The sequence below is a fragment of the Suncus etruscus genome, chromosome 2 (assembly GCF_024139225.1).
Source record: "Suncus etruscus isolate mSunEtr1 chromosome 2, mSunEtr1.pri.cur, whole genome shotgun sequence".
NCBI classification, from domain to species: domain Eukaryota; kingdom Metazoa; phylum Chordata; class Mammalia; order Eulipotyphla; family Soricidae; genus Suncus; species Suncus etruscus.
The window spans coordinates 22385395-22401013 of NC_064849.1; the positions used below are offsets into that span (position 1 = coordinate 22385395).

Sequence of the window (15619 nt, forward strand, 5' to 3'; positions counted from 1 at the left end):
GGTAGAGAATGTTAATAGCAGCGAGCAAATATAGTTGCAATGCATTTACAAGATTACAATTAGCTAACTTCATTAAAATGAAATGGCATGTCTTCAATGCTTAAAAGAAAATAACAGTGCATAAAATAGTCATAATATAGCTAGGTATATCAGCAGTATATCATAAAATATTTATGAACTAAATATTAAAAAATAAAAAGCACTATTTGAATTTTCAAAAATTAATAAAAACACATTTATAACATAGGATATTTATGATCATAAATTATTTATAATGCAACACTCCAAATAAGATGTATGAGCCTTATCACTATCACAAAGAAAAAAAAACAACTTTAAAGCAAAGAGATGTCATAAAGAGGTCACTGACACCTTGGCTTCATCCCAAAATATGTGCAAAAAACAAGATCTCTAACTACAGAATACTGACTATGACAACCACTATTGAGTAGAACTTTCCCTGGTACCATAAAGAAAGACCTTAGGGTTAGACAACCAACATGCCCAGAGTCTGAGTCGATCTCAGATAATAGGTTTCATGGGTAAAGACACCTTGTATCACTTAGACCAAGAGAATTTACTTTCTAAATTCCCCAACATTTATTGTGCCAATGCAAAAACAAACAAACATACCATCATATCTGCCACCCCCTTTTAAATTTTATTTATATCTCTGCATAAGGACTCCCACCTTTCTGGATCCCGCCAGAAACATGAATCACTTTGTTTTTGCCTCATGTATAAATTAAGAAAAGAAAAGAAAGAAAAAGTGGATGGGAGCCAGTGACCAAGTGGTATCATTTGCACTGAGTGAAAAACAATGATTAGAACTAAATACCTAAGCCTAAGTCAATGACAATAGAATCAAGAGACTCAAACTTTAACAAACTAAACACAAAATGAACCTGTTGCATTGGTAGACCAGGGGTCAAAGGGGGGAGGTATGGGATGTATGCTGGGAACTCTGGTGGAGGGAGGTCAACACTGGTGATGGGAATGGTCCTAATTCACTGTCGCTATATGCTTGAAATATAATATACGAAAGACTTGCAATTCACAATGGTCTCAATAAAAAAATTAAAAATAAATAAATAGGTCACTAAGTAATAACAAAGGCTGGTTTAGAGCAAGATTAAACAATATGATATTTGTATTCACATAAATTAGACTCAAAATAAAATAGAAAAAAATGGACAGAATAGAAAAATAATGACTCAAATTAATAGGAAATTAGATATTTCATCACAATAAACTAAACATAAAATGTGCTGCAGATGTCAAATATCATAATTTAAACCTATAGAATGCATTAATAAAATTTCTCTACTTTATTTAATATACAGTAATTCTTAACTAGCACAAATAATATTGTACTATAAAGCCAAAGATGAAAGTAAAATCTTTTTCATGGAAAGTGAACAAAAATGATTTACTAGAATAATTCAAGAAGTGGAAACTATAATAAGCATTAAGTATATCGACCTCTCATTAGAAATTCTTCAAAATGACTTGTCTGGTGACTTTAGCCTAACATTTAACTATTTCAACATTACCATGAACTTTTCCAACCAATAATACAAAATATATAGAAATACCCTCAATTTATTTTATAAGAAGTACATGACCTTGATAGAAAATGACATAAGGAGAAAAAAATATCATCAATCTCATTCAAGCATAGAGTGGAGGAAATGCCAAAACAAAATGTTAGCAAGGTAGAACCTATAGTATAGAAAAAGAAAAATGGATAGTTGTCAAATTGAGTTGATATTAGAAATTCAAGGCTTGTTCAGCATTAGAAATTTGGGGCAGAAAGATAAATCATCAGGTTGAACACATGATTTCAATTGTAGGAAGCACCACAAGATCCTTTTGAGCACTGCTCAAAGTCACCCCCCAAAAAGGCTTGAATTAACCACCTTGTACGCTTATGTGACTCAAAACAAAGAAAATTGTGTTAAAAAATCTAAATTTGAGATTATTATATTTTATATAATTATTATATAAAATTAACAATATAAAGTAAGAAATAGTTATAGTAATACATTTCACACATAATAGAAGTACTAAAACAGTTGGGAAACTACAGTAAACGTATATAGATAACATTAAGGACATTTTCACTACTTTGTTCAAACATTTTATTGAAGTTCTTCACTAATGCAGTAGGGCACCAATGAGAAGATAAAAATGCATGGCCAAGAATAAACCAATACTCTCAGCATCTGTATTTTATTTAGCTGTCTATATTAAAATAAGAGTCTGAATTAGAAACAATAAATGAGTTGAGTCTGTTTGCTAGCTATAAACCAATATATAACATTATTTTTCTTCATATGAAACAGAAATAAAAAGTAAAGTTAAAAATATATTTGTGTTAGTAGTACATAGGAAGTTCTTAGGATTGAATGAGCTAAACGAAGTATGACCTTTCAACACAAAAATATACCCTTTATTTCAGGACAGATTGGAAAGCTTGTTATATGACTAGAGATGGCCACTGGGCGAGATTTGGTGATCTATGTCCCTCTCCAACATCTACTTGTTTCCTGCTTTGACATTTTTTGCTATTTTTTTGCATAATTAAGGTGACTTTTTAGGCTCAGGTCAGAGGTCATATGTTTAATTTGCATTGAAAAATAACTAAATTATGCCTTACAGGTAAGCATTGACGGAAATTAATTCAAAGAAGCTGGAATAAATGTCTTAAACATCTATTACTCCTTTACTCTCTTGTTCTTTTGACAGTAATCTACATATAAAATATGAAGTTTGAAAAGCAATAAGTTTACTCCTCCTCATTCATATTCATAAACTTGTTTGGAAGACTGAAAGGCTTAATGTGTAAATTACCTTGTGATAAATCAGAGAGACTTGAAACCCTACCTCAAACATATTATCCAAAACACACTCCAGCGTATTACCTTTCAACATACTCTCTGGAAATGTGCATGCAAATTTTTGAAATCTCTCTGAGCTTTAAAATGACAACAATCTCCCTATTTAGTTACTTTAGTTCTTTCTAAAAGCAACTTGTTGTGTGATTTCTCTGTGAATGATACTAAAACTTGTTTCTTTTTTCCTCCTTTGTCCTTCTCCTCTCCTGCTTCTTCTCCAAACTGCTGGTGTTTGTAACTCCCTTATTGTGGGTGTTGTCCTCTCCATCAGCCATGTGGGTAGTTGACTCAAATTCATCTACCTGCCTCTCTGCTGCCTTGCCTGCCAGGAGACACTCCCAGGAATTCAGGTTGGTTGTGGGCTGTGGGGTCCAGGGGGTTATACATTAAACTAATGATCAGGGACTTCCTCTTTAATCCCAGTCTTCTTGGAGATCTTGGATTCTGAAACCTCGGGTTCTGAACTTAATTTTGCACACTTACTGGTTTACATTATCGCTTCTGCTGAATAGTCCTGTGCACCCTATTTTTTTTTTATTTTTTAATTAAATGGCTGATTTTTATACCCCCTAGAGACCTGTTACCTTTTTCTATTCTTTTCTACTTTTTGTTTTTGTTTGTTTTGGAGCCACATCCGGTGTTGCTCAGGGGTTATTCCTGGCTATGCGCTCAGAAATCGCTCCTGGCTTGGGGGACCATATGGGACACCAGGAGATCAAACCACGGTCTGTCCTAGGTCAGCAGCTTGCAAGGCAAACGCTCTACCGCTGTGCTACTGCTCTGGCCCCTACTTTTTCTAATTTAAATGATTCTGAAGAACTAATATTATTGTCAATATCAGGGTTATATAACTGATCTTTTTTTCTTGGGCAGAGTTTTTTTTTATCACTGAGATCACAAAGAAGGACTTGTTTGCTTTTTTGATTTTTCTTTCGGGGCCATAGTTGGCTGTGCTCAGGGTTTAACCCTGGCACTGTGCTCAGGAATTAATTATTTTCAGGGGACCTGATCAGGTGCTTGAGTTTGACCTTCATGCAAGGAAGACCTCTCTGCATGCCGTACTCTTTCCAAACTTGATTATTTTTTTAAATTCCATTTCTATGAAGTTTTAAACATGACAGAGCATTTGTCATGCTCCTCAAAGTCATTTCTTTCAACAACAGTAACTGTTCAACCTGTGTTGGAGGCAGAGAGATGCTACATTATGTGATAAAGAACATACAGTATGTCAACAATGGTATGCTCTGGGGTCCCAGTACCCCCCATGGATGGTAGCACCCAGAAGTTAAAAAAAATTAAGGAAATTTGCTGAATATGAGCCCATGTTCTATGAACCCTGCATTTCCTCCTGATTCCCAGTTGTCCCTAAAATACTGCTGGCTGTGATTCTGGTAACCTTCAGCACTTCTGGGCCTGATCATATTAGTTCTGATCCTCATCAAGGAAATAATCCATGAGATTTCAAGAATAGGACCAAATATATCTGGGAATGACCCATGTGTGAAAGGGTGGTACCTGAGCATCTTTTGGATTCATATATACTGAAACCAGGAAAAGATCACAGGGAAAGGAGAAATAACATAGACAATGGCTAGTATCAAATGGACTTGAGGCCCCAAATTAAGGGATTTCATGAATTATATTTCTGAGCTGATTCCAAATTTTTGAGTCTCAGGGTATGAAAAAGTTATAAAATTTGAAAAAATATGAATGGAAAAACCCCAAAGGAAAAAAGGTATAAGGGACACCTCTTATCTAAATAATATTTGATCAAATATTGTCTTTGAAATATTTTAAATTAAATGAAAACAATTGTTAACACAGTTGTGGTAAGATGAATCTAGATTCTCGTCCCCTGGTTGATTCCCATTTACTAAAATCCTGATATCAACTTTATCAAGAGATATAAAAACAAAAAATAGAGTCTGAGCTATAGGACATTTGCTTTGCATGCAGCTGACATGGTTTCAAGCCCTAGAATCTCATGTGTTCTCGTGAGCCTGCCAGCAGTAATTTCTGAGTGTAGAGCCAAAAGCAATTCTTGAGAGCCACTAGTTATGGGCCTCAAACAAAACCAAAAATAAAACAACAAAACTTATTTGGAATCCATTTTGCTACGTTACATGTGTTTTTAACTAATTTAAAGCATTTTCATGCTAGGTTCTCAGAGATAGCTTAAAAGACTAGGATCTTCAGTTTAATGGAGTCCCATTTGTTTATCTCTGCTTTCACTTGTTTGGACAGTGGTTATTCCTCCTTGAATTCATTTAGTCTCAATGTCATGGAGTGTTTTACCTATATTTTCTTATACATATCTTATGGTTCTGGGTTTGATAGAAAGGTGTTTAATCCATTTGGATTTGTCCTTTGTGCATAGTGTTGAAGGTCTGAGTCTGCTTTTTGCATGTGGCTGACCAGTTGTCCCAACACCACTTGTCGAAGTGGCTTCCTTGCTCCATTTTGCATTTATCAAAGATTAATTGAATGTTTGTCTGGGGAATATCCTCTGAATAACGAAGTCTATTCCATTGATATAAAGGTCTGTCTTTATTTCAATACAATGCTGTTTTAATGGTCTTTTTCTTACCCTCAGTGTTGGTGGGGATGTGGGTACAAAGGGACTCTAATTCTCTGCTGGAGGGAAAGCCATCTTTATGGAAAACAATAGGGAGATTCTTCAAAAAACTGGAAATTGAGCTCCCATATAATCTCACTATACCACTCTTAGATATATGTCATTAGAAAACAAAAACACAATACAATAATGCCCACTGCATGGGGCCGGAGTGGAGGCACAAGTGGCTCAAGCCTCGGATGCTCAAACCCTGGATGGACCACGATTTGATCCCCCAGCTTCCCATATGGTCCCCCAACCCAGGAGCGATTTCTGAGCGCATAACCAGGAGTAACCCCTGAGCATCACTGTGTGTGGCCCCAAAATAAAAAATGCCCCCTGCACCCTATGTTCATTGCACCTCTGTTTATAATATCTAGAATCAGAAAACAACCCAGTTGCCCAACAACCAATGAATAGCTAAAGAAACTATGCTACATATACAAAATGGAATCCTCTGCAGCTGTCAGGAAAATGAAGTCATGAAATTTTCCTATACGTGGATGGACAAGGAAACTACTATGCTGAGTGAAATGAGTCATAGGGAGAGAGAGATAGACACAGAATAGTCTCACTTATCTGTTGGATATAAGAAAAATAAAAGGCAGTATTGTAATTATATTCAGAGATGATAGAGATGAGTTTTGGAAGGATCAGCCCATGAAGAATGGTAAAGGCAGTTAGAGAAATAACTATAACAACTCTCATGACAATGGTAGTGAGTGAGAGAAATTGAATGATGACTTTAAGACAGGCAGGAGGTGAATAAGGAAGAGATGAGGGGGGCATTGGTGGCAGGAAAGTTGCACTGATGAAGGGGAATGTACTTTTTATGACTGAAACCCAACTACAAATATGTTTGTAACCATGGTGCTTAAATAAAGATGTTAAAAAAAAAAAAAAAGCCTAGGGTCCATGCCTAGATGCACAGGTACTCAAGTTTGACTCTGTGGGTCGAATAATAGATCAGGGACTACCGTATTTTCCGTCGTATAAGAAGATCCCCTAATTTTAGACTTCCTCTCTGACTCTAGCCAATCCGAGCAGGCTTTTTACAGTGTAGCTTCGAGTCCAGAACATTGTCTAATTTGCATGCATAAAAAGCCTGCTTGGATTGGCTGAGTTAGAGAGGCAGTCCGAGCAGCTTTGCTGTGATTGGTACAGGATCAAGTTGGAAAATTCCTTTCATGGCAATAGCCAGATGATTTTTGTTTAGCGGCATATGGAAACGTTTTTTCAGGATGTACTCGAGGTATAAGATGACCCTCGATTTTCGGTTGACTTTTTTTCATTTCAAAAGTCGTCTTATATGCCGGAAAATATGGTAGCTTCTCTGGTTACCACTAGCATTGGCCCATCCTATTTAATCCTGTAGCACCCCATTTGGTCTCCTACTCCAGCATCTCCAGGAATGATTCCTGAGCATATTGCCAGGAGTCACTATGAGCAGTGCTGGGTATGAATCGCCCAAAATATAAGTAAATAAGACATTTCAATACTACACAGGTTCTAAATTTTTAGATTTATTTATAGTGCCATTACTTAATATTTATTATAAATTTATTTTATAACATTTATATATTATTATAGATTTATTACATTATTATAGACTTATCTATTACAAATTTTTTCCATTCCCCTTTTTAACATTTATTAAGATTATAAAAATGCATTCATAACTAGAAAATTGGCTGAACTTTGTGTAAAGAATCTATGGTGGTAATAATACCAATACCAGATATACTGAGAGCAAACACTCAGACTATATCCTGTTTTGCAAAATATCTGAGAGTAGAAATCATTTTTGTAAGATTACTCTTCTACTCTTTTCTAAAGGAACGTTCTTGCATCTCATTTCAATGCACTGTCACTTTTATAATCTTTGTAAAGCTTCCTCCTACAGATGTCAGATATTTATTAAAAACAAGCAAAAACAAACTAAAGCAGTCTAATAAGCCTAATAAGAAACTAGAGGTTTTTTTAGATCATTAGGGTATTTAAAAACATAATGTCATGCACAATGTCTATCCTTACTCATTTTAAAGATACTTTCTCTGAGGGGAAACCTAAATTTAGAATATTTTAATTTTTTTACATTTATTATCTTTGAGGCACTGTGATTTACCAAGTTGTATATGATTGAGTTTCAGGCATAAAATGTTCTAAAACCTAACCTTTAGCTGTTGCCCATGTCCCTTCACCTTTATCCTCAATTTCCCTTTCACCTGCAGAGAATGTCTCAATGGCACATAACTTTAAATTAAGGATGTTTCAATTATGTCATTAACTCCATCTATCAGCTTCCAAGAACTTTACTTGATATATGTAAAGCCTCATTATCTAAAATTTGTGAGGTACTTCACACAACTGCCCAGATTAAGTTTCATTTTGTTAGTTATCTATAGGGACAACTAAACTATAATATTGTTTTCAAACTTTTCTCCTCAAAGAGATTTTTTTTAAATAATAAGCAAAATATAAACTCATATGTACTTAGTTGTTATAACAGATTCTTCTCTGGGAATACTAATATATTTTGGGGTTTCTAATTTTACTTATTTTATAAAGTATAATATGGACTAAGTCCTTCCATCTTTTTAACAATGTCAAGATTCTATTTTTTATTGCTAGATAATATTTCTTTGTATACTTAATATAATTTGAGTATACAGTCATCAGTTAATGGGTGATGAGAGCATTTTAAACTCTTAGCATTGTAAATAATTTTATAATTTACATGATAGTGTAAATTGTTTTTATATTTGTGTTTTGTGTATCTCTTGAACAAACTCCCTGAAGTGAGGTAACTGTTGTTTGAAATTAATTTTTTAATTTTGAGAGAATCTTATATTATTATAAGGAATGTATATTTATAGTTTATATTTCCACAGATAAAATAAGAGATTTATAATTCTATGTATTCTATATATTCTATATCTATTTTTATATATAGTCTATATAATTCTATATATTCTAGCAATCACTGTTTCTAGTCTTTTAGATGAAAGTCGTTCTTATGTTGTGAGTGATATCTTATTTTGATTTGTGTTTTCTAAAAATAAAGTATTATGAAAATATTTTTATGTACCTATTATCTCTATATTCTTTAGAGAAGTTTGTATTAAAATCCACTGTTTATCAGTTTTAAATATTTTTTTTCTTTATTGCTATGGAGTTTTGTGAGATTTGTTTTATTTTGGATGTTAAACCCATAGATGGATGCATTTTCCGAATTTTCTATATTTATTTAAATATTTTTATATTTATCCATTCCAACATATGCATTTTTATTGCGTGATAGTTTATTTTACTCTGCAAAAGTTTTTAAGATTAGATATTGTTCTAATTATTCTGTTTCTATCACCTTTGTTGTTGCATAGAATCCACAAAGATAAATCTAAAGTCAATGTCAAGAAGCAAAGTACCTCTATTTTCTTCTAAGTAATTTATGGCTTCAGATCTTAATCTATTTTAAATGCATTTTGTTTATTGTGCTAGATTGTCTTGTTTTGTTATTTTTCATTTGTCTGTCTGGTTTCCCAAAGTGTTTTAGAATATACCTTCCTTGTATTATAGTGTACTTTGCTCCTATCTCATAAACACATAGTTTCTGGGGGTTTTTTTTATACCAAGTACCCATGTCAAATTTTAGTTATTTTTAAATTATTTTTGCTTGTTTATTTTAATTTTAATTTTTGTTTAATTAAAGAGCAATGATTTACAAAGTTATTGATAAACATGTTTGATATACAGACATACAATATTCCAATACCAAAACCACCACCAGTGTCAACCTCCTGCCAATAGAATTCCACAACTGCCCTTATTTCAGCCTGCCAAATAAAAGGCATATTTAAAGTTTGGTGATTGTAGTTTAAATATCATTGTATTTAAAATTTTTAGTGCTGTTTAATCTATGCTTTGGATATATAGCTGTCCAACATCATCAGCATACCCAAGACACCTGACTCCTGTTCGCTTGTTAACGTACTTTTTATCATCATTTTGCTTGCACCCTTGATTTATTCCCTGTTCTATCCTCTTCTCTATACACTGAGGAAAAGGGTATCCCCTTTATATTTTATTTTCACATTATATTTCTACATTATATTTTCTCATCCAGTTATTCTCTGTACTGAAAATAAGTCAAATCATCTATGTTTGTACTTCTTCTGACATTTCATTTAGCACGATATCTTCCAGTTTCAACCAGATTGCAGCAAATGCATGATTTTATCATTTTTTGTGGTTACATAGTATTTGTTATGTATATGAACCACATCTTCACAATTCATTCATATATCATTGGGCATTTACGTGGCTATTTTACTTTGTGCAGTAATATAATGATATGCATAAGACTTTTGTGATAGTGGATATTTGGGGGGGGTAGGTGCCCCAAAGTGGAACTCAAAGGTCATAAGCTGTTCTATTCTTATTTTACTAATAACTCTCCAAACTGACTTCCACAGAGGTTGAACCAGTCAACTTCCCATCAGCAATTAATTCAAACTCTTTTTTCATTACGTACCCAACAGATTGTTCTCTTGATTTTTGATAAGTGCCATTCTCATTGGTGTGAGATGGTAACTAATTGTCATCTTGATTTGGATTTCCCTAGTCACAAATATGTCCATTTTTATTCAGATATCAAGTTACCTTTATTTATATAACTGTATTTCAATGTTAGGTCTTCTCATTATTGTTTTGGCTGTTTGGCATTTCTAATGGCAGCAAAAACCTTTTATGTTACTTTTGCTCTATTTATGGGAGAGAAGTAAGTGGGAGAACCATTGAAGTGCATGGAATTATAGAGATTGCATTGAATCAGCATGTTTCTACCTGCAACGACCATATTTAGTCTATCAATGAGCATAGATTTATTTTCCGTTTTTTCTTCTGCCTTCTATTTCAGTCTCATAATTTTCAGGATAGAGGTTTCTTAACTCTTGGTTAAATTTATTACTAATTATTTAATTCCTTTTTAAAATGTCATAAATGGAATTTTCTCTGATACATATGAGAAGATATACACCAGTTATTTGCATGTAGATATTCAATAGATTCACATGATTAATTTGGTATTCTTCTATTTTACTCTATTGCTTATCATTTCTCATATTTTTACTGACATCTGGAGTATCCTATAAATATATCTTTACTGCTGTAGTAAAAGTTTTATTCTTTCTTTGTAATTTGTGGGTCTTTTATTTCCTTTTCTTACATAATTGTTCTGAAAATTTCAAAGACTTGGTTGCATAGTATTGGTGAGAATGTATATCATTGACTTATGCATTATTTTAGAGAAAAATTTTATTTTCACAGAACAATATACACTGAGTTTACCATATATAGCCTAAGTTTTCATGTTTGTTTCTTTAATACACATTTGTGAGAAGGTTATCATAAATTGCTTTTTAACCTAATTAAATGCCTTACTGGTTTATGAGATGGTCATAAAAATGAAGTATAATGTTTTATTGGATTTTTTTTTTAGTTTTGGGTCACACACAGCGGTGTTCAGGGGTTACTTCTGGCTCAGGGCTCAGAAATCACTCCTGGCAGGCTCAGGGATCAAATGGAAGCTGGGCTAAAACCCAGATCAGCTGTGTGCAAAACAAAGGTCCTACCTGCTGTGTTATCTCTCTGGTCCCATGATTTGGATATTTTCAACTATTTTTGTAGATCTTCCAATAAGTATCAATTAGTTATGATGTATAATTCTTTGAATGTATTGTCAAATGAAATTTTCTAGTATATAATTGAAAGTACTTTGCTGCTTGTTCCTCAAAGATAATGGTTTATATTTTACTGCAATATTATTATCTGGTTTGGAATCAGGATAGTATTGACTTCATAAAGTGTATTTAGAAGTTGTTCACCTCTTCAATTTTTAAATTGAATTTAAAATGAAGTATTAGTTTTTCTTTTCATAGTTTTATTTAATTCACTGGTAAGGTTATCTGGATTATTTTGAGAAACTTTTGATTGATTTGAAACAGTTTCTGCTTTTTCTCTATTCAGTCTTGACATGTATGTTTCTAAGGATTTGTCTGTTCTTTTATATTATTTTATTTGTTATATAAAAGCACACACAAAGCTACATTTGTAAATTATGCACTAAAATGTGTATCACCTTCTAATTAGTGGTTGCTATAGTAACCATAGCCTTGGAGTCAAGCTGCTATTTACTATATAATCTTTTGACCTGAAAGAAATATACTGTCATATAAATCTTTCCAATTAACAAGGTAAGGCATATTTTATTATATTGATCTCCAAAAAAAATTGGTTTAGTGTGAGTCTAAAAATGTCTAGGTTATATTCACAGGAAGTTTGAATTTTGCATTGCATTTAAATAATTTTTTATATTTTAATTTTGATTCCTTCTGGGTTTTACGAGCAAGTGATTTCTATAATTCTAATATTAAAATATAAAATAACAAATTTTATGAGCTTGATGAGAAACTGGAGAGATTACTTAGAGGAGGACAAGGTTCTTGCTTTGCCTGTACTACCAGGAATAATTCCTGAGTGTAGAGGCAGGGATAATGCCTATGTATCACTGGTGTGTTCCAGAAACAAAAACAAACAAAAAGAGCTAAATCAGAGAATACAGAATGAAGTAATTTTTAAAAACTGTGAAAAGTGCCATCCCAATTTTTAAAAACAGCATATGTCAATACACAAATTTAACTTATAAAGTTTGCTTTATTGTATAAGTATATTGTTATTTAGATCAGCATTTTTCAAGAAGGAAGGGAATATATATCCCTAGGATATTCCAAGAAAGTCATAGGTGAAATACCAAATAAATAGGGAGAGGGAGGTTCAGCATGAAATCATAAAACCAGCCATAAAATAGAGGCATTAAAGGAAAGAAATAGGTCAGAAGAAGGCCAAGATTAGAAAGTAGTTGAAAAACATAGATTTTGATGATTTAAACTAACATATGCAACATTTTTATTTTGGTTAAATAAAGTGTGTGTGTGTGTGTATATATATATATATATATATATAATATATATATATATATATATATATATATATATATATATATATATATATATATTGGTTTTTGGGCCACACCTGGTGATGCTCAGGGGTTACTCCTGGCTATATGCTCAGAAATAGATCCTGGCCTTTACTTTACATCTGTGTAACAAAGGTCTCAAATTTCTTAAAGAAGTAAAGGCTCCATTGTTCCTATAAAACTGCTAAATAAAAATGTTATGCTCTAAATAAAAAAAAAAAAGCTCCTGGCTTGGGGGACCATATAGGACACTGGGGGATCAAACCCTGGTCTGTCCTAAGTTAGTGCATGCAAGGCTAACACCCTACCGTTTTGACCCACTGCTCCAGCCTCAGCAAATAGTATAATTTAATGTAAATATTCACTGACATTTTTCTTATCTATTTAAAACAACCTGACTAGTTGTGTTTTGTTTTCTAGAAATGTTTATATCAAATGTGCTCTTTTGCTTGAAGTCCTACAAAAGCATGCAATTTACAGTTTCTACTATATTTCCTGCTCAATATTAAACTTTGAAATGCTGAATTGATGGGGGCCGAAGTGACAACACAGCAGTAGGGCATTTGCCTTGCACGCTGCTAACCCAGAACAGACAAACATGGTTTCGATCCAGCATCCCATATGGTCACCCAAGCCAGGAGCAATTTCTGAGCACAGAACCAATAGTGCCTGAGTGCTGCCGGATGTGCCCCCCCCCAAGAAAAGAAACCACAAAAAAAAAACAAAAACAAAAAAATAGCTGAATTGATGATCTTCTGTTTCCATATAGCAATATGACTTTATATAGTTACTTATAATTCTGACTCCTTATTTTTTTCTAAAATAGGATCACTAATAGTATTCATGATTGCTGAGAAGATTAGATGAAGAGAAACTCGTGTAACAATTGATATTACTGTTTTGAATATACTAAATGTTTATTTAAATTTACTCTAAGGTGCCAGAGCTATGGCATTGTGGGTAGTGTATTTGCCTTGCATGCAGCAGATTGGGGTTGTATCCCCTGCATTTAATATGGTCTTCCAAACATGCCAGGAGTGACTTCTGAACACAGGATTAATACTCAGGATTAATACCTGAGCACCGTCAGCTGTGGCTCAGAAACCAAAAAAATGTATTAAAAATTAAATTAAAAACAAATTGTTTCTAAAACCTTATTATTCCAGGATAAAAAGACGATGGAAGACATGATGCTTGAAATTAAAACATAAAAATTCAAAACTATATACAAAATTATAATTAATCCAAGAAGATAGTTTAATTTGAAGAAATAAGAAAAAAGTTAGGAAAGAAAAAGGTAGCATTTTAGTATAACTAGTAATTTATTTGTTTGAAATTAGAAAATTTATTTAATTACTTTTAAGTAATTACTACTTTTAAGTAGGGAGAGAAGCCCAATGTTTAGTAAAGTTCTTTTTAATTATTACATTTGGCATCTCTTAGGATATCTATGACATAAATAAAGTGACTTTTCATTGATGATCTCTATAATACAGGAATTTGATTAGAAAAAGATGTCTACATTTGAAGTCGCAAAGTTGGATTATTTCTTACCACTGTTGTTTCTATAATATATTTCCTGAAATATCATTTATGCCAGATATTCAATGGTAAATGCTTCAATTTTTATTCTCTGACAGTTTGTGCTTTATTATACAAACACTTAAAAAAAAGGGAAAGAAAATCTGCAGTATATTTATTCTTTATAGTGATTGGGAATAGAATTTATTTATGAAAGAACTTGATTAATGCTGGGGACCAAGATTGGGTGAATAGGCCTGAAGCAGAGGTATGCTGTAGATTAGGAAAACAAGACAGATTTAAGAAAAACAAAACACTCTGGGGGTGGGGGTGGGGCAAAAGGAGGGAGATATGGGACACATGCTGGGAAAAGGGATGGAGGGGTGGTGGAAATGGCCCTGATTCATTGTCACTATATATCTTAAATATTACTTTGAAAGATTTGTTCTTCACTTTGGTTACAATAAAAATTATTAGAAAAATAGAAAAGAAAAAGAAAACAGGTGATCAGGGTGTTGACAGCCTCTGGGAATGAGAATATTGATTGCCCTCTAACTACTTATTGTTAGAACCAGTTCCTGTTAGAACACAGGAAGAAAGGCAAACATTAACAAGCTTTCCTCTACCTATGTTCATCTAACCAGGCTTGGCTTTTCCATATCAAAGGAGTCTGAATGAGCTAATCCATATGTAAGTATTTTTTTGTCTGGGTAAGGGCAGAAAGGAGAGCGAATGCAGGATCTCCACCAAGAGGACATTTCATTAATTGAATAAGGGTTCATAAATCACCTTTATTCTGCCTCTTCTCAAACTATATTTCTAATTAAGAATATTTAATTCCTAGATGTCTGCATATCCTACATTAAGAGGAGGGATGAACAAAGGATCAAAGAATAATGCAAAATTTCCTTTGTCATGTCTGGCTCTGCCACCTCTTCTATTAGAAAAGAAGAGAGAGTGTTATCATAATATATATCCTGATTGTATCTAAAATGAAGGTTCCCTACAGCAAAATGAAATGATGGCAATAATGTGTTTGGATTTTACAAGCAAATATATATTTAAAGCCATGGAAGAAATGAATATAGCAAAGAGGGATAAGATGGCATTCATGTACACAGATATATCCACTTAAAACTAACTTAGCAATAGTGAATAGTGAGAGATACTTTTCACCTTCCACTAAAATGGTATTTTTACACATCAATTTGTAAGGCATATGTCTTTAAATTTTTCTCTGTAGCCCTAAAAAATTAAAGGAAAAACTTAAATCATTTCACTTTCAAGTTCTCTGGACTTAATAACTCTTTTAGAGGATAATTTTTAGATAGTGTTTCGAAGTAAATTTTATGGGTCTTAGGGAAGATTGAAATTAATTGGAAAGCAACATTTTAAGGTCCAAAACTAATGAGCCATGCAAAAATAATTAAATTCATGGTTATATCATTGTTACTATCTCTTGGCTCATTGATCTAAAATATGGACTTATAAAAGATTCCACCTGTCACACAAAATACTGTTCAGTAATTTTCATATTATATATAAATATATATA

At 32.8% G+C, this 15619-nt stretch overlaps 1 protein-coding gene across 3 annotated transcripts in view; it reads left to right on the plus strand.

Moving 5' to 3' along the window:
• Nucleotides 1-15619, plus strand: part of SPHKAP (SPHK1 interactor, AKAP domain containing) — a 146574-nt gene that overhangs the window by 21765 nt on the left and 109190 nt on the right. For 2 of the 3 annotated variants that reach the window (XM_049768420.1, XM_049768422.1), the window contains exon 2: nt 3169-3247. The exons of the other annotated variant lie outside the window; for it this stretch is intronic. In XM_049768420.1, coding sequence (XP_049624377.1) covers nt 3169-3247 — 79 coding nt within the window. The remainder of the gene's footprint in view (nt 1-3168; nt 3248-15619) is intronic. 3 annotated transcript variants of the gene reach the window in all.